Raw genomic sequence first — 22,610 nt, forward strand, 5'->3', positions numbered from 1 at the left:
CTAAGAACTTGTTCATGGTCTGTGGGGTTGGAGAATTGAAATTGGAAGGCAACACTGATTCTAGCTTCCAATGTGACGTAGATGATTCGAAATCAACCTCTGGTTTTTTATTTATGCTAAATGGTGTGGCTGTCTCTTGGAAAAGTTCCAAGCAAGACGCTGTTACGGATTCCACCACTGAAGCTAAATACATTGCTGCATTTGCTGCAGTCATAGAGGTAGTTTGGATGAGAAATTTTGTCCTAGAGTTGGGCGTTATTCCTAATGGAGTTGATCCAGTCCCGTTGTACTGCGACAACACTGGTGCCGTTGCGCAAGCAAAGGAATCAATGTCTTATCAGCGATCCAAACATATATTGAGGAAATTCCACATCATCAGGGAGATTGTGGGAAGAGGAGATATATCAGTTGAAAGAGTCCCCTCTGCAGATAATATTGCTGATCCACTTACAAAGCCTTTGCCAGGACCATTGTTTGAGTAGCATCGCGAAGCAATGGGATTAAAGTTCATGGGTAGTTGGCTACTTGGCTCTAGGGCAAGTGAGAGATTGTTAGAGTAGATGCCCTGTAAGCCAACTGTTGGCTAGGGATTTTATTGACTCAGTTGTAATAAACAATCTTTATTTTAATATAATTCATTATTTCATGGTTTGTTATTTCTTTATCTGTATATCTATGTTATCAAACATAGATAAAGACCTTGATTATACTTTAATACAAATGAATCGTAATTCGATGTTGAAACTCATTTGTAAACACTGTAAAATCTAAATTCGTTCCTAGTCGATTCAGCCGCCTAAAACATGGATAAATGTCGCTTGAGCTCGAGACTGACATCTGTGATGTTGTGTACCGCGTTTCTTGGTAAGGTCATAGAGATGTCCAAACATGCAGATGGGTAGTCATATGATGATTATACCGAACTACCCTCCTTCGGACTTTCCAAGTGGTCACCATTCATCGAGAGGATAAGTCCGTAGTTATGATTGTGCACCACTAGTCCTTACGATCCGGGACAACACTGAGGCTCTATATGCTAGGACTGTGCTTTGACTCGTTTACTGATTCCAGGAGAGTCATCAAGTGGCGATATTGGGTACAGTTACGACACATGTAGGAGCCAGTGCATTGTAGTCGGGGATTCACCGTTCACCTACGGGTGTGGATATCCTATGTAATCTGATGAAATAATAGTGCGTGGAATCTCTGGCCAGAGTATAAGATGTACGTTAGAGAAGGAGTTCTCTAATAATACATGCGATGCCACTATTTATATGTATCACATAGTTATCGAATTAATATGCAACTCTCGATTAACCAATGGTTGCAGATTCGATCGGGATATATGAGATGAAAGGACCGTACTGTACGTTAATCATAATCGACTGGTTCTTGCTCAGTGATACCTACGGAATCATGAGGCGATGCTACTAAACGCTCTTACCATGATTCGATGGGTTTAATCAGAAATATGATTTCTGAAATTCTCATGATCAATTGTTAATACATAAAATGAGCCAAATTAGGGTAAGCCCGAATAAAGGATTATGTCATGAATCACAAAGAGTTGTGAACCCACGGCTAGCTGTATCCCTGAACCGTTGAGGGTCACATAAGTACTGAGTTATTTTGTCCCCGTTGAGATAATAAACTCAAGGATTTGAATTTATATAAAACGTTGAGAGAATAAATTCAAGTAGTTGAATTTACATAAAACTATGATATAGTAAATTCAAGGAGTTGGATTTATGATAATTAAATTTTGAAAAAATAAATTCAAGGAGTTGAATTAATGAGATAGTAAATTCAAGAAGTTGAATTTATGAATTTATAAAATTTGGAGAGAATAAATTCAAAAAGGAGTTGAATTTATAAAATTGAGAATTTAAATTATTAAACTCAAATGTTGAGTTTATTAAATATTAAATTTTAGAGGTGATAAATTCAAGAAGTTGAATTTATAATTTAAATATTAAATTCAAATGTTGAATTTATAAAAGATTTAAATTAAATGTAATGAGTTTATGTATAATAGGCTTGTAAGAGTACAAAACCAGCATACATATTATGAAGGTTCATAATTGGACTTTAAAATATTAATTAATTAATTAAACTAGTTGGATTAGAATACTTAATTGATTAATCTCATTAAATATTTAATTTAATTAATAAGCCCTAAACTTATATATATGTGTGTATTAGGTTTAGGATCAACACAATTAACAATTATAATGTCGAAACCCTAGCCTCCACCAAGGATTTCGAAAAATTGCTCTCCTTTTTCTTCAAAATTTTCGGCCATCACCTTTGGTTATTCAAAGGGTTTTGAGCCTCCTCTCTTTTAATTAATCTCAATGAAATTTTTTTCTAAATTTCTAGTGCAATTTAGAAAAAAAACAAGTAATCCGGTCGTGGACCTAATTCGAAGATTGAAGAAAAGAGATTCGAAGAATAGGGACTTACAACAAGAGCTATGTTCGCCTATACCGACGTAGTTGGAGCCAATTGAATATGCACTAAAGTACAAGTTTTAAACATCCTATGTATGTTTATTTATTAAAACCATACGAGTGCTCAAACAAATATTTTGATTGTCAAAATAAAATAAAACTTTAAAACTTCCGCTGCGTTTGGGCACGAAAAAACATAGATCAAATATTATAGACTAATAAATAACGAATTATGTAGAAAAGTCTAAGATTCTTAAACATAAAATCGTGAAAATAAGTGGAGACAGGGGAGTGGGGACTAGCTAGTAGATAGATCAATGAACTTTGACCGATCAAATTATAGATTTAATAAGGGATTATCCCAAGGTCGGCTATGCCTTCAAGGGTCCCAATTGATTCGGGACCATGGCGTCGACAACCAACTGAGATTTGGTCAACACGTACATAATAGAGTAACTCAATTTAGATGACGGAGATTGGGTTTTGTGTTTGTATTGATCAATTTTGGAAGTCGGACAGAAGTAATAGTTTTCTTGTATAGATTTAACGCAATCTAGTTACGAAGACAGTTGAAATCTAACCGTCAGCTGAAATTTTGACACATATTAAGAACAACTTGAGATATATTCAGAACGATGAATATTAAATTTGGATATCTCTATCGACGATTCTGAAAAATACTTTTTAAAACTATCTATTCATCCCAACACAATTTTCATTAGACGTTTAAAATTTCAATGAAATTTATATGAGTAAGTTTTTTGTGAGACGGTATCACGAATCTTTATCTATGAGACGGGTCAACCTTACCGATATTCACAATAAAAAGTAATACTATTAGCATAAAAAGTAATATTTTTTCATGGATGACCCAAATAAGAGATCTGTCTCACATAATACGACCCGTGAGACTCTCTCACACAAGTTTTTGTCAAATTACGTAATTGTGCAAAACTTTTAAACTTAGTGAAATAATTCCAAATTTTTATTAGAGAACCGAAAACTAAACTAGGTACATTTACATGTTTCATTTTAAATCCTTAAAAAATTCAGAGTTGGTATATTTTATCAACAAAATAGTTATTGGGTTATATTTATTATTATATAATAATATTTTAATATAATATTATTTTCTTGTATTTTAATTTTATATAGTTAAACAATTTTCTAAATTTGTAATTGGCTATACTTGAAAAACTCAAATAATAATTATTATTATTATTATTAGACTTGAATATCGATTTGACACAATCCAAGCCACTAGCAGACAAAATTGAAAAAATTAATTTCGAATAATTCATTTCTCAATAATGTCACATCGTATTATTTTATTATGACCTTTCATATTCATAATATAGAAACTAGGATGTAAACGATCCAAATTAAATCAAACATTATCAGGTTTGAGCTTGGTTCGTTTAAAATTGTTTGAGGCTCGAGCTCGATTCTGTCACATCGTATTATTTTATTATGACCTTTCATATTCATAATATAGAAACTAGGATGTAAACGATCCAAATCAAATCAAACATTATCAGGTTTGAGCTTGGTTCGTTTAAAATTGTTCGAGGATCGAGCTCGATTCGAGCTCGAGCTCGATTCGAGCTTTTATTATCAGGCTCGAGCTTGGTTTGTCTTGAAATTACCAAGCTCAGGAAAATATCAAGCTCGGCTCGTTAAAAGCTCGTTTAGTATGTTAATCAAGCAAGGCTCGAGCTTGATTCATTAATAGCTCGTTTAGCATGTTTAACAAGCCTGGCTTGAGCTCGGCTCGTTTTCGAGCCCGTAAAACATAAAATTGAGCTCGAGTTTGAGCTTGATTCGAGCTTGTTAACAATTAAATATATCTATAAATTAATTTTAAATCAGACATAAAAATTTAAATTCATTCATAAATAACTAAAACGACACAAATAAGAGTAAAAAACATAAATCAATATATTATTGAACATTCCAAAATAATACATCTAGAATATTCATCATACACTGATATCACCATATAAATAACAATGAAATAATTTCACCACTTTAATACTTCAACTAATTCTGATGAGAAAGTAGGGAGGACGTCAAAGAATCCATTAAAACCAGGAATTACAAAATCATATCTAATAACAACTAGTCAAGTATCCTGTAAAGTTCATAATAACATTAGTACTAATATTTTTATTTGTCTTGTGCTCAATTCCTTCCATTAATATTAGTACTAATATTTTTATTTGTCAACTCAATAAATGAGTCAAACTCAAGCTTACGAGCCACCTAAACGAGCCGAGCTCGAGCTCGAGCTCGCGAGCCTATTATCAAACATGTTTGTGAGCTCACGAGCCGAATATCTTTAGGCTTGAGCTTGATTTGATTAATTTTTCGAGCTCAAAATCGAGCTTGAGCTTGGCTTGATATGATTAACAAACAAACTCAAACGAGCTTTTTATCGAACCGAGCTTCGAATAGCTCGCAAACGGTTTGGTTCATTTACATCCCTAATAGAAACGTGTAATATAATGCATGCAAATATAGCAAGTGGTCAAGCCAGAAATATGGCTCCGTCCGGGCTAAAATTTTAAACTTTAAAATCTTTTAATATCTTAAATTGATCTACCCGAGCTAATATCATATTATTTCCAAAATTATACAAAATTTACACATGCAATACTCATCATGCTAAGTCGATAAAACACGTGGCTCGTAATCCAATGTACACTGTCGCCAGATACTATTTGCTTCAAAATTGAATTATTGAAGGAGATATTTTTTTTTCAAAAAAATGCAAATCTTGGTGATATTATATATATTCAGAAAAGGGAGACCAGTTTAGTTTCAAAACAAAGGGTCGGAAGAAGAAAATGGCTTTACATATGACCATGACAATGGCCGTGCCGAGGATCCAATTGGGCTCGAATGGCTTAGAGGTGTCGAAAATCGGGTTGGGATGCGTTGGCATGTCTGCGACATATGGTCCACCCAAACCCGAGCCCGAAATGATCAAGCTAATCCACCACGCCATCGATTCCGGTGTCACTTTTTTCGACACATCGGATTTCTACGGGCCATGCACCAACGAGATTTTGTTAGGCAAGGTGAGCTGCCCGCCCGCCCCCTCTTTGTCTAGGGTTTGTTTTTTTGAGGCTTCATTGTCTATTATTGAATTTTACGTATTTAATAGATATGTTTGTTTTTTTTTTTTTTTTTTTTTTGGTTATTTCAGATTTTTTTAATTTTTTTAGAAAAGATTTGCTTTTAATTTTGCAAAAGTAAAATACATTTGATAAAATCATGTTAAAAAAAAACAGTTTTTGAAATTAAATAATTATGTATGGAAAAACCACCCTCATATTATAGTATTAGAGTAAATATAATTTTTTAAAGATCATTATTCCTCAATAAACGTGTTGATATTATGGTGAATATCGATGACAATGAGTCGGGTTTAAGTGAGATTTCATATACTCTATCAACATATTTATTTTATTATATTCATATGTATCCTCATATTCATCTTATATCCGTTGAAAAATTAGATATCTATAATTTACCTAAATATCATATTACTATCTATAATTATATTTTCTCAAATTTGGATTATTTCGAGTAAGATATAAATATTTACTAAATTTTTGAGAACAACGAGGAATTTTTTATTAAAAAAATAATAAGATTATAAACAAATTATCACCAAAATAATATCAGCTCTATATTAATAATTTTTATTTCATTTCATCCGATCAAACAAAAACATATCGGAAATAACTTCAGTAACCGAAAAATCATATATAATCGGATATTTGGGTCGGACATGAGTAGTATTCGGTATGACTCGCCTCTATTCCAGCCCGATTATTCGTTTATTTAATCATGTAAAAATTCTCTTCCATGACTTCCTCTGTTCGAACCGGATATTGAATTCTCCATCAAGCCCTTATGGCCAGTAACCGTCTAACCGAGCCCAAGCTGACAATTTGGTGGGTTCCGATAGGACCCTATTATTTGGTAGTTTTTATTTATATATTTTTTCTTTACTTTCAAAATTTTAATATTTCTAAAAGAAAAATAATTCATATATCTTTTTTTTATTATTATCAAAAATTCATAATTTTGAACACAGACAGATTTTGATGTAAATAAATACTTGTCTGTCTTATTTATTTTTATTAATTTAGTACCAACTATGATGGATTTCAAATATACTCAATATCATACTCGAGTATTAGTGTATTTAATTGGACTTTCAACGAGGCATGTGTAATTTATACACGTATATGTGTGTGGATTATATTTACATAATTATATTTATTTTCTTATTTTGTGACCATTGAAATTAAATATACATTATTCTAAAAATTTATTTAATTATTTAGGCTTTTAAAGGAGAGAGAGAGAAAGTAGAGGTAGCTACTAAATTTGGGGTACGTTTGAAGGATGATAAATTGGAAATTCAAGGCCATCCCAGATATGTCAGGGAAGCATGTGAGGCGAGCTTGAAACGTCTTGATATCGATTGCATTGATCTCTATTATGTTCATCGGATCGATATTCAAGTGCCCATCGAAGTCACGGTTCGTCAATCGTAAAGTCGACTCGACTCGACTCGACTTTTTTTTCTACCTCTACATAATACCCTACTATTTTTATTTTTATTTTTTTAAAAAAACTCATCACTAAATTTAGTTTGTGCATGATTTTCCTAAGATGTGGGAACTCAAGAAACTTGTCGAAGAGGGGAAAATTAAACACATAGGGCTATCGGAGGCATCGGCTTCAACCATCAGAAGGGCTCATTCTGTCCATCCACTGACGGCTGTTCAGACAGAGTGGTCTTTGTGGTCTAGAGATTTAGAAGAACAAATTGTTCCCACTTGCAGGTACAAAACATATTTGTATCCCTGTAATTTTGATCGTTTTACTTTGTCAAATTTCAATTCTAATAAGTTATTTTTCTTTTTTGCAATTTTGGTTATTTTTATCAAAGTAGCACTGATGTGGCGAAGACAAAACGTTGACTCACATGTACAGTATTATATCAGCGTGCGCCCCAAAAAAAAAATGAGCAAATTTGTCAAAAAATTGACTAGTACATGATGAGTTAGACAATTTTGACAACAAAAATTACAGAGAGAAAAACATTATTAAAAAAAATTGTTTTCAATATAATAATAATGTATCATGTATTTACATATTATAAGTTGATTTAATTTATAATATTTGGAGTGGTTCACATTTAGATTTATTAATATATTTTAGATAATTGGTTTTTAGGGAGCTTGGTATTGGGATTGTGGCTTACAGTCCTCTTGGACGTGGTTTTCTTGCGGCTGGTCCTAGCTTCATTCAGGATTTGGCAGAGAGTGATTTTCGCAAGGTTTGTCAAATTGTTTACTGTCAAGTGCTGGCAAAGATGATATATTAAGGTGATTTCGATTATATATCATCTTGTGAGATGGTCTCACGAATCTTTATCTATGAGACATGTCAACCCTATCGATATTCACAATAAAAGTAATACTCTTAGCATAAAAAGAGTATTTCATGGACGACTCAAATAAGAGATCTGTCAAACAAATATGATTCGTGAGACCGTCTCACACAAGTTTTTGCCTTATATATACACCTTCATTTGATTCTGACGATCGACATAGATTTCATGAGATCGACCCAGTATTAAGAAAGTAATCTACATATATATTGTTTCAAATCCAATTATATCCACTTTGATTAAGCTGTTTCTAAAAATACTTTTCTAAATTACACCCCAATGTTATTACACTTCATTTCACTTACTTTACGTAAAAAAACAATTTATTCATAAAGTGAAATTTGTGCGACATTAAAAAGAGTGCGAATAGTATTTCAATTTCTCCACTTTGTACTGATAAATTTTTCCAATATTCAGAGATTTCCAAGATTCAAGAAGCAAAATCTTGAGCAAAACAAGCATATATACAACCGCATTTGCGAAATGGCAGACAGAAAAGGATGCACCGCCGCTCAACTAGCACTAGCATGGGTCCTCCAACGAGGGGAGGATGTTTGCCCCATACCCGGCACCACCAAGATTGACAACTTCGACCAGAATATTGGAGCACTGATGGTGAGCTTGACATCGGCTGACAAGGCCGAACTCGAGTCTTACACCACCGTTGATATCGTTAAAGGTGACAGGCATGCCTTCATGTCACAAACTTGGATGAATTCGGAGACACCTCCGTTACCACTGTGGACATCAATGGAAGGGTCTTCAGCAGAGGCTTTGGTCTGATTCCCTGCGTCCTGGCGAGGCGAAAAAGTGGCGTTTTGTACAAGTTTTCAGTTGAACTCGTGGATAACCAATAATTTTACTTGGCGGTAAATTCACAGATTTTTCAAGGCACAGTTCTTGATTCCGAATCTTATGATATGAGCCAAGCGTAATATGTTTTCAGCAAGGTTTATTTCGTGTGTAATGTTTATGAAACCATTGAGTTTAGCAAAGTTCTGTCGTTATTTGTATTGGAATTATATACTCTGGAAATGTAGTGCATTTACAGAAGTTTGTTTCTTTTCATATGCAAACATATACACTCGTACGTTAATTACAAGTCGTACTTCTTCATATGCTGATTTTCATTTTCATCCATTGCCCTGTCGAGCAAACCTATATACATGCCCAAGAACAAAACAACAGGGACTCGACACAGAAGTACCAAGCACGGCTATGAAAAATCAGACGAAGACCCTAGCTGTTGATCCAGTCGCCGGATTACAATCGACCTCCTTGAGCACCGTCCGAAGCCCTTGTCCACCCCCATTCGCCATCGGATCTATCCCGCCAGCAGGGCCCTCCATGTACGCCCGATTCTCCCTCTCTTTTGCGAATGAAACGTTGTAGCGCTTCTCGACATCTGTGTATCAACCTCTCAGAATAATCAAATTGCAACACAAACAATGTGCATCTAATTAGTATAGAGTTAAGTTCAGACACCATCAATCGGGTAAGTCTCCACCTAGGAATGTTGTTCCAATACGAATAGGAAACTCACCATTTGTATCCTAATAACTTATTTCCAAGGCCTAATGGCACCAGAAAAAAACGCAATTCTTCTCATTTGACGGGGAGAAATTTATTTAATATCACTTTGAACTGAATCTTAATAAAGATTCCACGAAAGAACTGACCGAATTGCTATCGAAATCGGATAGCTAATCTTGTTCTAAACTGATATATCATGGCTATATCCTTCACACATTCAATATGGGACACATAAATGAAATGCAGACGGTACTAAATCGAAACAATATAATACCTTGGGCAAGGTTGTCATTAAGCTGGCCATCTCTAGTGAGAGCCATCATAATTTGTGGGATCCCAAGAGGTAAATCGTCACCTCTATCCACCTGCCAAAAGTGGAACACCTTCCCATAAGTCTTGCACACGTTTTCGAGATCCTGCCGCTGTACCGGCCCGGGGACGGTGGGCAAGAAAAGCAAGCCACTCTTAACCTCGTACTCGTGTGAGTGCCAGAGCCTCTTCTCTTCCTCGGGTAAAGTCGAGAACAGATCCTTCGACACGACGTACTCGAGCCCGATCAGACGGGCATTGTCGCCTTCCCCGTCGTATATCAAACACTGCCTGAATTCCTCGTTCTGGTGTCCACAGAAATGGTGCGCCTCCACTTGTCGAGTCATGTCGTGCGCGTAGAAATGAAATCTAAATACTCAAGATTATGAGTTAAATGGCCACAATCAAATTCTTGACATAGAATACTTTAGTGTACAATTTGTTTTCATGTTACCTCGAGGGGATCAAACTTTATGAATATTTTTCTAAAAGGGTCCAAGAAAATGTTACGCACTGAATCAAATTCAGGTGGTCTTGGACGAAATTCAACCATGCAAGAACTATACAAGTATTATCCCAAAAACTGAAAATGTTACAAGTTTAATCAAAATGCCTCGTATTGAACAAATTCTGCCTAAGATTTCATATTCCAATATCCCACTAATCCATATTTCATTTTACAATCAAGTTTCTTCTCATCTTACCTATAATCATAAACGGTTTAATTTCTTTTAAGAACATGTTACTGTAAAATTCACCCAATTTAGAAGAGATCAACTACAAGGATTTAAGTAAAAGGGAGTTACGCGCAGAGGTGCTGGTGGATCTTGTTGACAGGGCCAAAGCCTTGAATGGCGGCGGTGGCCTTCTCAAGAAGGGCGGTTGAAGTCTGCGTTGGCTCGCCGGGGACTTCGGGATGAGTCGGAATGTGCACTCCTTCCATGGCTACAGTAGCTTAATCAACTGTATTCTGCGAACCGATTTCAAGATTATTTTTTTTCCCGTAAAATTTCTTGAGCTTTCTTTTACTTTCTTGAACTTTAAGATTTATAAACGATTTTTGAAGATTGATAAATTCATGCAGACTGACGCGTGGGGACACATGGCGGATGGAATCCCGAGTTAGGCTGATTAGGTGTTTCCTCTGGGATGACTACCAGAGAGCGCTTGTATTCTGCGTGAATATTAAAATTTGTGGGAAATGTTCTGAGTATATTATTATTTCGTGAGAAAGATATCTTATTTGATTAAAAAATATTAATTTTTATTATAAATATCGGCAAAATTGACTCATTTCACCGTTAAATATTCGAAAGACCGTATTACAAGAGACCTAGTTCTGCATAAAATAGATTTCATTTTTTCTTCTTTTTTGGAAATAAGATGTTTTTGTGATTTAATACAAAATATAATTTTTTTTACATGAAAAAATTTAATTCCCATCTCAAACTTGACATCGTGACACTAAAATGTGAAATGTGGCTTTACATGTTCATTAAATATATTAATAAATTTATTATCAGTCTCAAATATTTTTATTCGTAAATAAGTTAATCATGTTCATATTCACGATAATAAATAATATTTTTGATATAAAAATAATTATTTTTTAAAGATAACTCAAATAAAAATTTGTTCCGTAAAATTAACCAATAAGAATATTTTTTATGTGAATAGTAAGAGGATTTTTAATTAATTATTGTTAAATAACAAAATTAGGCGGAAATGAAACGGGCTGTTGCACGTGGATCATTAACAATTGGATGGCCCTTGTATTTTTTTAAAAACAAGTTTAAAAAATTATATTTTTAAGATAAATTTAATATTCACAACTTTAGGTCTTTGGAACCGAATCAATTTAGACTCTCAATGTTTGAATTTGAATTTAAAATTAATCAAACAGTAAAAATTAGTATGATTCGAGATTTAGATAAAAATAAAAAAAAAAAATCAAGTCAAACAGATCAAAATCGATAAAATTAATATATAAGATAGATTACGCGATAAATTTTGTTTGTTTAGTTTGATTTTTATTAGACATTTGGATATTTTATTTGATTTTTAGTTTGTATTCTATCATTATGTGAGCTTTGTAACAATGTAATTAGATTGATAATTTATTTATTACAAATTTAGCCTAAATAAACATAATTACAATCCTAAAAGTTTAAATTTATTTTAATAAATTTACGAAAGAGTAGATCTCTTGTGAGATGGTCTCACGAATATTTATCTATGAGATGGGTCGACCCTATCGATATTCACAATAAAAAGGTCGATATTCACAATAAAAAGTAATATTCTTAACATAAAAATAATATTTTTTCATGGATGACCCAATTAAGAGATCCGTCTCACAAAATACGACCGACGAGACCATCTCACATAAGTTTTTGACTTTACAAAATTATATAATCTCCATAAGTATTTAATGTATGGTTATTACTTATAATCACTATAGTCCATGAGTAAATAAAATGTTTACTCAATTTCTATCAAATGTCTCAAATTACAATACTTTCTTCATTAATTTACTATAAAACTTAAATATTAAAATTAGTCATCCAAATCAGACCAAACTAAATAAAAATTCATGGTTTTGTTTGGTTGAGTAATAAAAAAAAAAACATTGTTTGGTTCAAAATTTTATCTAAAATCGAATCAAACCATAATTGAACACACCTAGTCAAAACGTTAAATTATTAATTCATTTTATATTTTAAAGACGCATTTATTATCCATGACATTTTACTAAAGTAGATATTTTTAAAAGTTCGTTATAATTTTGTTGTGACTCATTATAATTTAATCTAAATAAGAACTTTAATTATGATACTAAAACAATGTTCCATGCAAGCTCAAACAAAAGTTTTCCTGTAATTTTTATTTTATTTTTTTACTTTTTTGCATTTTTCGAAATCTATTATATGACAGCCATGGACAGAAAAGAAAAGATACAGGAAAAGAACTAATTTTCCTTGATGATGCAGGTAGGAAAGAAAATGGATGAGGAAAATGGTGTTGATTACTAATGTGCATAAAATGGTGAAAAAATCCAAATAATATATATTTCTCTGTGTGTAGGAAACTCATTAGTCTTCAGTAATAAGATTTCTATGCTAAACTCACCATTATTTGCAGGAAAAAACAACATATTGGAAAGAGAAGAAAATTTATTGTTCAATCCTTACATGAAACAGACAGGGGAAAGGGTTGCCAGCCCCTCCCACTTCTTTCAAAAAGATATTAAGAAACTGCTTCAGAATGAGCCCCAACCACCACCACCAGGAGTTAAAATCTGGAGAATTTCCCCAGCTTGGACCTCAACTGTGTTTTTCCCTCCAAGAAAAACCTTCCGCTTGTCTTTCGTGATAAGATAATTTGCCCCACGAGCTCCATCTTTCCCTCCTTTTAGTCCCCTCGGGGCATGTACACGCCTTTCTGAAAGAATGCTAACAACAACGGGGCGTCGGAATTCTATCTCCCGAACAATTCCATCGCCTCCTCGATGAAATCCTGTACCACCACTACCCTCTCTCAATCCAAATCTATGAAGCAGAACTGGATATCTTTGCTCGAAAATCTCGGGATCAGTCATACGAGTGTTGGTCATGTGGCACTGGACTCCACTAGTACCGTCCCAGGTTGGACCAGCCCCGCATCCACCACCGATTGTCTCGTAGTAGCCAAAAGTATTGTCCCCAAAGGTTAAGTTATTCATGCAACCCTGAGAGCAAGCACAAGCTTGAAAGGCAGTAAGAATCACATCAGTTATCCTCTGAGAAGTTAATACGTTACCTCCGACAACTGCTGCCTTGTCACTTGGCGATAGAAAAGAACCAGGAGGAATGTATATCTTTACAGGAGCTAAGCACCCTTGATTAAGAGGGATGTCGACATCCACCAAACTGCGTAGACAGTAAATAACAGCTGCAGCTGTTACTGCCTCTGGAGCATTCCAATTTCCATAAACTTCTGGGCTCGTCCCAGAGAAATCAAAAATTGCTTCTCCTTTCTTGGGGTCAATCGTGAGTTTCAAATGTATGACAGATCCATCATCCATTAAATCCTCTTCTTCAATGACCACTGAATCACCATCTTGAACCTTGGCCGAGTTGGAGGAAACTCTAGCCGCGACAGACTTGAGCATTTCTCTGACCGCTCCTTCTGCATTAACCTGCACGTGGTTCATGTAAGACTGGACAGTCTCCAAACCATATTGCTGGATAAGCTCCTTAATAAGAGAAATCCCTCTTTGATTCGCAGCTACTTGCGCATGGAGATCTGATAGATTATCTTGAAGCCTTCGTGTTCCTGGGATATTATGAGCCGATTCACCAGAAGATGGAGATAGGAGAAGTTTACTGATCCCTTCTTCTTGAAAGTGTCCCTTTTCAACAAGCTTGAATGCTTTTATTGCAGCTCCTTCTTCCCATATCGATTTCGAGAATGGTGGCATGCTTCCTGGTGTAATCCCTCCAATTTCAGCATGGTGCCCTCTACTTGCAACAAAAAATACGAGCTTTCCCTTATCAAATACAGGTGTAACGACCGTTATATCTGGCAAATGGCTACCACCAGCACAAGGGTGATTGGTAACCAAAACATCTCCTTCGTTTAAATTGTTGCCCCAGTACTTCAGCTGCCACTTGACTGTGCTGGACATAGCTCCTAAGTGAACAGGAACATGAGGAGCATTTGCTACTAGTCCACTATCAGGACCAAATAGAGCACAAGAAAAATCCAGTCTTTCTTTAATATTAGTTGATATCGAAGTTCTCTGCAAGGTGCGCCCCATTTGTTCAGCTATTCCCATGAATCTATGATTGAAGATTGAGAGTTGGACAACATCGGCTACGTCTTTCGCTACTTCCACAACATTATAAACCGACTCAATTTGAATCTTGATGTTACCGTATTCACTGATAACAGCTTTGCAACCCGGTTCAACAATCACAGTGCTATTACCGTTCATGATTATCGCAGGACCAGGAATAACATGGCCAAATGCCAGGTCTTCCAGTCTGAATAGAGGTGTATTGTGCCAACCCTTACCAAAGTAAACCTTGTGGTAACTTTCTATTTTTGCGGCCCCAGAAGCAGGCTCTAGAGATTGGAGTTTAAGTATATTAGTAACTCCAATACCACGAACTCTCACATCACATATCAGGATATTTCTGTTTTCAAGTTTAAATCCATATTCTTGTTGAAATAACTTCACAAATTCAACGGCATAATCTCCTCTAGAGCCATCTTCCTTTAACAGGCTTTTCACCATAATAGCAGTGTCTGTTCCCTCATATCTTAGATTTAAATATGTTTCGGTAGTGATATTTTCCTCTCTAAACCCTTGCAATTTCAGATTCTCTTTTACATGCTTCAACAGAGTTGCTTCTCTGTCAGACACCACTAACACCGACTCGGGACCATAAACAGCAGAATATGGCTCCTGTGCTTCTTCCACAACATCTGCCATTCCCATACCATATGCACTTAAAATCCCACAAAATCTGTGAATTAGTACCTCTTTCATGCCCAATGATCTAGCAATAGCACAGGCATGCTGAGGGCCAGCACCTCCAAAGCACGCAAGCGCATGGTTCCTTGTCTCATGGCCCTTCATTTCAGTCAATTGTCGAATAGGACGACACATGGTCTCATTGGCAACATTTATACATCCCTGGGCGATTTCTTCTACTGTCATATCTGTCGCTCCAGGATCTTGGCTCTTTCTGTAGGCATTAATTTGCTTTGCAAGTTTCTCAAATTCACATATAGTTGCATTGAGGTCCAGTGGTTGATCCTCATTCGGGCCAAATATTGATGGGAAATAATCAGGAATTACATATCCCAGGACAAGATTTGCATCAGTGACCGCCAGTTCCCCTCCCTTACGATAGCAAACTGGGCCTGGATGAGCACCTACTGATTCTGGTCCCACCCTGAAAGCTCCAAATTGGAATTTTAACTTCGATCCACCGCCAGCAGCAACGGTGTTTATCTCTAGCTGAGGTGCTTGAATTATTACACCTGCCAGTTGGGTTTCTATAACTTGTTCGTAGCTTCCAGCATACCGGCTCACATCAGTAGATGTACCACCCATATCAAAACCAATAAGGGGCTTATCTGTTTCGATCCCGAAAAGGGTTTGTGAGTATCCAACAACCCCACCTGCAGGACCAGATAAAACGGCTTTGTGACCTGAAAATCTACTTTCTGGGGCCAGTCCACCATCTGATTGCATGAACAAGACATTCAGTTTTTCTCGACCTTCATCAAACTTTGAAATAAACCCAGACAAATATTCTTTAATAACTGGAGTCAGGTATGAGTCCACGCATGCTGTGAAACCCCGAGGAACAGCTCGAACCATTGGACTCAAAGCAGATGACAGTGAAACATGCCTGAACCCCAAACTCATCGCCAACTTTTCGACCAATATTTCATGGTGTGGATAAGTGTAAGAATGCATCAACACTACAGCTAAGCAGCTAACACCTCTTTCCAGTAGACCTTTAAGCAAAGGCTTGACAACTTCCTCATCAGGGGGCTTCACAACCCTGACAAGCTCACCAGAAACACCCTGAACAATTGATCCAGAAGAATCCGATTTTACTTTCTCCTCATCAAGAACAAGCTCAACTCTCTCATCAATTTCTAAAACTTCTTCATATAGATTTGATGGTTTTGATACAGTCAGATCAAAGATACTTGGCCTGGCCTGGTTGCCAATTTGCAGAAGATCCCTGAATCCCCGGGTCACACAGAGTGCTATTCTTTCCCCTTTCCTCTCTAATAAAGCATTTGTTGCCACAGTGGTTCCCATCCTTATCCATTCAATATTATCTGTAGGGACTTTAGCACTTCGAGGTATTTTTTCTCCAGTAAAATCTTCAAGAATCCTCCTAATTCCTTCTACCGGAGCATCATCATAGTTAGCTGGATCCACAGATAACAGCTTCATGACTCGTCCCTCAGATAGACCAGGAATTTCAGCATAGACATCAGTGAACGTGCCTCCTCTGTCAATGCAAAATCTAAGCTTTCTTTCATCAATGCTTCCCATTAGTTTTCACCTAAGCTTGTAATCAAGCACCAAATGCTGCTTGCAAAATTAATTCAGATATTTCACAGGAAGAATTTCAAATACTGAAACCTGTCAAAATAGTGCAATAAGAAATTATGAAAAAATAAACAAGAAAAAGTAACACGCGTATAAAAGCCTATCTTATGTGGCAAACATGAGTACATAAAAGTGTGAATCTTGTTGAGAAACAAAGCAGTGATAAAGTGAAATAAATTAAAGAAACTATGAGGCACAACGCAAATTTAATAATACAGCATCAAAATGATTCAGGCATAAGAATTGCATAAGCAGGGAAACATCGGGTCCATCAATTGCTTATGGAGTATCAAGCTCAGAACATTTCTACAATTTGAATATATTATTTATTTCATTGCCTTCCATCAATTTGAACAAAAAAGAAATGACAAAGCTGCGATAACAAGATTAGTTTAAAAAGATTGGAATACATACTTTCTCACATACTAGTTTCTGCTCATGAAACATATCAAGGAATCAGGAACTTATTATCATATAAAATGTTTCGTAATTTTAACTGATTCCATCAACCTCTACACCAAGCTATGTTATTTCAAAATGATAAAGAAAATAAATGGTTGCTGGTGTTATGCTAGATATTTTTGAGATGCTATGGCAGTACAAGAAGATTAAATGGAATTACTCATTTTATGTAACTACTTTTAATCACCTATTTAAACATACAAGCGTTAAATCCTTGTCCCTCAAGCTCCGTGTGTTTTAGTTCAAAAGGAAATCCTCCAATTGCTACTTACAGTTACAGATCCTCAGCCCTGTAACAATCTCAAGAAGATCTACACAAAAACCTTTAATGATAGTCAAGTAGCCAAACTTAGGACAACTCGTCAAATCTCATCAGCACAAATGAAATGAAGAAATAGTAATCTTCCTCAAAACCCAAAATTTATAAGCATAAATTTATTGTTGAAAGGTTACATGTTGTATTCATCAATGGGCATAACTCTTTCATTAAAGTAGCCAAGGCTGTCTTGGTGAAACACAAAGCCAAGATTTCGAATCTGAAAATAGGAAAAATTAAAGGCAAAGCATACAACCTGAAAATTTCAAAACAGCATTTTATAGAAAAAAAAGGAGCGTAGATTCAGATCGGTCATAATGCTTTCCATAACATAATGAACTCCCTCATCAAATTGTTCTCAGAAAATTCATCAAGAATTTCCAAGGAAATTTTCTCAATAAAATGATGGAAAGAAGGTGCACAAGTGTAATGTGGATGTAATCATTGGGAAACTTCAATGAACTTGCTACACATCACTCGTCAATATTCTAAAAAGTGGTAAACAGACTGTCTCCCACCAGTTTTTCTTTTTTTACCTAAATATCTAATTATTCTCTTACATCTCCATATTTCTCCAATAATTCCTCTATATTAGAATCAAACTCAAAATCAATGATATATTTTTTCTCTTTATCCGATACAAATTGATTGAAAAATATGTCAAATAATTTTTTTATAAAATTAAGAAACAAAAAAAATTCTATATATTACATTAGGCGCCGGCGACTAGACAGTCTAGGCGGTCGCTTTTTTTAACAGCGCCCAATGGCTCGCTCCTTCTTTCTAAAAATCGGGGCGGTGGACGATCGCGTAGCACCTAGGCAACGCCTTTTAGAATGATGCTTCACATACACATTTAGACAACTGCATCCACACAAAAGCAATGGACCTGGGGCAGAGCAGCCACCGAGCACCATCATCCGCCCCTATGATCGATAATTTTCTTAAAATTAACGGAGCAAAAATTTATGATCCATCGATGAGCCAACTGAGTATTTTTCAGAAAATTCATCAAGAATTGACAAAAAGAATCTTCTCAATAAAATAATGGAAAGAACATGAAAAAGTGTAATGCGACAGCAATTCTTGGGAAACTTCATTGAACGTGCTTCACTAATACATTTAAACAAATGCATTAACACAAAAGCAATGGCGGCATCATCAACCACCCCTATAATCGATCATTTTCTCAAAAATAACAATTATAAAAACCTCTGATCCCCCGATGAACCAACTGAATACCCATTTTACAAAACAAATGAACATAACAAACAAAGAAAACTTAAATTACAAGAGAAGAAAACATATGTGCACTCTAAGCGCCGAAAATATTAATGAACATATGACAACTTGAACATATGATTTCCAAACATTTCCGCAAATTCTAAGCAACTCCCAAGTAATTTCACCAAATGAACTGGAAATTTACGCGCACACTAATACCCAAAAATCATTTTTTAAGCATATCAAAACGCAAATTAAAAATAAAGACTAATCGGGTCCACGAGATAATAAAAAACAAACACATAATAATAAATTCTCAAATCGCGATAGGATCAATGGGTTCAAACATCTCAAGAAAATGTATAAGATTTATCGATTAGCTGTTAAGCTTGATTTCGGCTACCTGAGTTGATGTGTGCACCATAAAGATAGTAATGGAAGATGAGGAAGTCGAGCGAGATGATGACAGTCAACGGTGGAAGCTTAGCCTAATTCTTTGTTTCTGAGAAAATTATAATTAAAAAAAAATCACCATTTAATTTTCATAATTTATTTCAATAAAATTAAATTCAGAATTTTTATTATTGGAGAGCACAAATCATCGTCCGCGTAGTTTGGAACCCAATTTATTTTTTTTTTTTTTCCAATAATCGCTTTTGTTAAAAAAAATTGAAATTAAAGTTCAATAATTAAAATAAAATTCATATTTTCTAATTTTTAATGAGTTTGTAAATTTGTAATTTTTTACATAAGTTTAAATTTTCATGCAAAAATATAAGAGGCTAAAAAAAGAAAGATGTGAATTTTGGATATTCCAAAAATTTCACTTAGACAGCTTGATTTTATTTATGTAATCACAAGAAATTATATCTTAAAAAAAAAGAGCCAGTGAATTTATTAAGCAAAATTTTTTCATTACAAATTCAATCAATCATGATATACTGTTCATTCATACAAAATATGAAGGAGACGATAGAAGAAGCAAAATTTGTAATTTTATGGGCTATTTTATTCGTCGATCTAGGTTCATAAATGATTTCAGAGATAACTGGTGCCTGCAAAAGATGATTGATATAATATGCACACGTGTCAGTATATCCAAGGTTTTCCTGTAAGTTACTTATTGTTCACTGTTAGAATTTTTCTAAAAAATCATGTTTCTACGTATATATAAATATGATAAATAATATGCGGAAATAGATCAAGCATTACCTCCGGCCATTGAAAATTTTTAATTTCTCTGCTTTTCTCCGATTGATGCCTTCTAAGTACTCAACACACCTGTAGATGGTGTATATTATTCTTATGAGGTGTGTGCTTAGGAACCTCAATTGCTGCTATTTATAGACATCTCATACCATCGATGAGTTATTGCGGAAGCCCGAGAGTCAAAAGAAGAAGCGCATGAGTGCCTAAATTTTTCTAAAGTTGATGCGGCGTACGCATATTTTGTCAAAAGTTGTAGGCAATGGTCGTCGTCATTTCCTACACGTTTTTTTTCTTCCTTTGATATGTGTCATTTTTTCTTACATTCTCCCACTTGACACATATATCTCATTTACCATAGGAGAAAACAAAATACATGAATCATGGCGATAAATCATCTTAAAAAAATATCTTTCATGTATTACAATGCATTATGTATCTCAATCTGTATAACTTAATGAATAAACCTTGTGTTTATTCGAGGTCCAACTTTATTGATATTTCTCAAATCAATGAATGTGTGCACAACAAATATGAGAAATATCACATCATAGTTTCATTAATTTGTTCTTACAACAAAATTACATAAATAAACCAAGTCTCATTCTTTCTGTATGATCCTTAAATTTCAGTGGTGGCATGTCTTTAGTCAAAGGATCTGCAATCATTAATTCAGTGCTAATGCGCTCGATAAGTAACTTCTTATCTTTAGCACGTTCTCGTATGGTTAAATACTTAATGTCGATGTGCTTGCTTCGACTACCACTTTTGTTATTTTTAGCCGTAAAAATAGCAGCTGAATTGTCACAATATATTCTTAATGGTCTAGATATAGAATCCATGATTCTAAGCCTCGAAATGAAACACTTCAACCATACACCATGAGAGGTTGCCTCAAAACAAGATACAGACTCATCTTCCATAGTTGAAGTAGCAGTCAATGTCTGCTTTACACTCCTCCAAGATACAGCTCCACCAGCTAGCATGAAAATATATTTTGAAGTAGATTTTCGTGAATCAATGCAGCAGCGTAGTCTGAATCAGAGTAGCCAATTACTTCCAAATTCTCAGTTCGTCTGAACATAAGCATATAATCTTTGGTCCCTTGAAGGTACATCATTACTTTCTTTGCAGCTTGTTGGAAACTGAATTTTGGAACATTGACAAACTGATCGTTTAATAAATTGAACTAACTGATCAAGAAGACTGAAAGAAACTAATCTAAAATATGCAAACTATCGGTTGTTCATAACTGAAGATTAATGCGCAGTTTCTCGAAGACAACCGACTGATCAATTTGAACTGATCAGTTACTAATAGCAAACTGAATTACGCAGAAAACTGATTGATCAGTTACTACAATCAGTTGTAAGCTTATCAGCTGTATTCTATCAGCTGATCATTCAGCTATATACGTCATCAGTTAAGGAAAAAGGACGTTCAACTAACAACTACACAAAAGCTGACTGCAACAAGTAGTGGGATAGCCGCATGTCAGAAAAGTTGCAGTGTACGATTGTCAGAAGAATGTTGACGTGGCAAAAAACGGATCTAAAGTTTCAAATCGGATTTAATATTACCGTTGGAGGCAAAGCCTATAAATAGCAGAGAAGAGCAGCTGAGAAATACATAACACTTTGAATCTCAACTCTGAATATGAATCAACCAAATTGATATACCGTTACTCTGCTGAAATCTTTGCTCACTCTTATTGTATACATTCATAGCATTCAAGGCTATACTTTGAGCTTACAAGCACAAACCATTACTGTTATAATACTTGATCTTGAAGAGATCAGTTGTGCTAAGTTATTTCAGTCTAGTTAGTACTGTAAATTGTTTTGTAACTAAGAGTTTCAGTTTGCATTGTTAAGTCCATAACTGAAGTGGGTCTGTACAACTGTTCGTATCGATCAAAGTCTTTTAGTGAATATCCTATCCTTGTGATAAAAGGGGTGATGTAGGAGTGTTTGAAATTTCTGAACATCCATAAAAACTTGCGTCTTCTTATTTTAGTTTTTATTCTATCTATCAGTCAGTTTATTTCCACACTTTTATTGTTAACTGATTGATATTGACTTACAAGATTCCCGAGTATCAGTTTATCACTAAACTGACTCACCAGTCGAAAAAGTTGTGAAAATTGAGAGTGTTTATTCAACCCCTTCCCTTCAAAACACTCTTCCACCCTTAACCGGTCCTATCAAGTGGTATCATAGCAGTTGAATCTTGTTCCTGAATATTCCAATATACAAACTGATTACCACGTCATCAGTCAACAAAATTTCAATATTCTCTAGAGAAGATTTCGATGATTGGAAAATCACAATGCAGGCTCATCTAGCTGCACAAGACGATGACATGTGGTACGTTATTACAGACGGACCCATGAAAATATTGAAAGCAAACACTGATGTTGCCATAACTGATGGGGCACCACACCGCATTGAAAAACCCCGAGATGAATGGACAGCTGAAGACAAGAGAAAAGCCAACTTGGACAACGTGGCTAAA

At 35.0% G+C, this 22,610-nt stretch overlaps 3 protein-coding genes and 2 long non-coding RNA genes across 5 annotated transcripts in view; 3 read left to right on the top strand and 2 right to left on the bottom strand.

The window, feature by feature from the left end:
* Positions 1-22,610, top strand: part of LOC142544991 (uncharacterized) — a 92,802-nt gene that overhangs the window by 53,273 nt on the left and 16,919 nt on the right. The gene's annotated exons all lie outside the window — the stretch shown is intronic.
* Positions 5,252-9,218, top strand: LOC142547581 (auxin-induced protein PCNT115-like). Its single transcript, XM_075655944.1, has 5 exons — positions 5,252-5,530; positions 6,809-7,006; positions 7,140-7,312; positions 7,707-7,809; positions 8,341-9,218. The coding sequence occupies exons 1-5, from the start codon at positions 5,297-5,299 to the stop codon at positions 8,704-8,706; spliced, it is 1,074 nt and encodes a 357-aa protein (XP_075512059.1). The 5' UTR covers positions 5,252-5,296; the 3' UTR covers positions 8,707-9,218.
* On the bottom strand, positions 8,968-10,887 carry LOC142547582 (oil body-associated protein 1A-like). The gene is made up of 3 exons (XM_075655945.1): positions 10,572-10,887; positions 9,731-10,134; positions 8,968-9,328 (listed from the first exon to the last, which is right to left on the bottom strand). The coding sequence occupies exons 1-3, from the start codon at positions 10,706-10,708 to the stop codon at positions 9,150-9,152; spliced, it is 720 nt and encodes a 239-aa protein (XP_075512060.1). The 5' UTR covers positions 10,709-10,887; the 3' UTR covers positions 8,968-9,149.
* LOC142547583 (5-oxoprolinase 1) lies at positions 12,812-19,411 on the bottom strand. Its single transcript, XM_075655946.1, has 2 exons — positions 19,294-19,411; positions 12,812-16,921 (listed from the first exon to the last, which is right to left on the bottom strand). Exon 2 carries the CDS (start codon positions 16,829-16,831, stop codon positions 13,025-13,027), a length of 3,807 nt encoding a protein of 1,268 aa, XP_075512061.1. The 5' UTR covers positions 16,832-16,921; positions 19,294-19,411; the 3' UTR covers positions 12,812-13,024.
* On the top strand, positions 16,794-19,185 carry LOC142547585 (uncharacterized). Its single transcript, XR_012820698.1, has 2 exons — positions 16,794-16,923; positions 18,383-19,185. It is a non-coding gene; the product is annotated as an uncharacterized LOC142547585 (long non-coding RNA).

This window comes from Primulina tabacum, chromosome 5 (assembly GCF_025594145.1).
Source record: "Primulina tabacum isolate GXHZ01 chromosome 5, ASM2559414v2, whole genome shotgun sequence".
Classification (NCBI taxonomy): Eukaryota; Viridiplantae; Streptophyta; class Magnoliopsida; order Lamiales; family Gesneriaceae; genus Primulina; species Primulina tabacum.

What these genes read in the sequence shown, in the direction of transcription:
- LOC142547581 (XM_075655944.1), top strand. Translation starts at nt 5,297, where the DNA reads ATGGCTTTACATATGACCATGACAATGGCCGTGCCGAGGATCCAATTG. An exon ending in ACGAGATTTTGTTAGGCAAG is followed by an intron (nt 5,531 to 6,808) that starts GTGAGCTGCCCG and finishes TTAATTATTTAG; the next exon opens with GCTTTTAAAGGAGAGAGAGA. An exon ending in AAGTGCCCATCGAAGTCACG is followed by an intron (nt 7,007 to 7,139) that starts GTTCGTCAATCG and finishes GATTTTCCTAAG; the next exon opens with ATGTGGGAACTCAAGAAACT.
- LOC142547582 (XM_075655945.1), bottom strand. Translation starts at nt 10,708, where the DNA reads ATGGAAGGAGTGCACATTCCGACTCATCCCGAAGTCCCCGGCGAGCCA. An exon ending in ATCCACCAGCACCTCTGCGC is followed by an intron (nt 10,135 to 10,571) that starts GTAACTCCCTTT and finishes TTGAGTATTTAG; the next exon opens with ATTTCATTTCTACGCGCACG. An exon ending in TAATGACAACCTTGCCCAAG is followed by an intron (nt 9,329 to 9,730) that starts GTATTATATTGT and finishes GTTGATACACAG; the next exon opens with ATGTCGAGAAGCGCTACAAC.
- LOC142547583 (XM_075655946.1), bottom strand. Translation starts at nt 16,831, where the DNA reads ATGGGAAGCATTGATGAAAGAAAGCTTAGATTTTGCATTGACAGAGGA.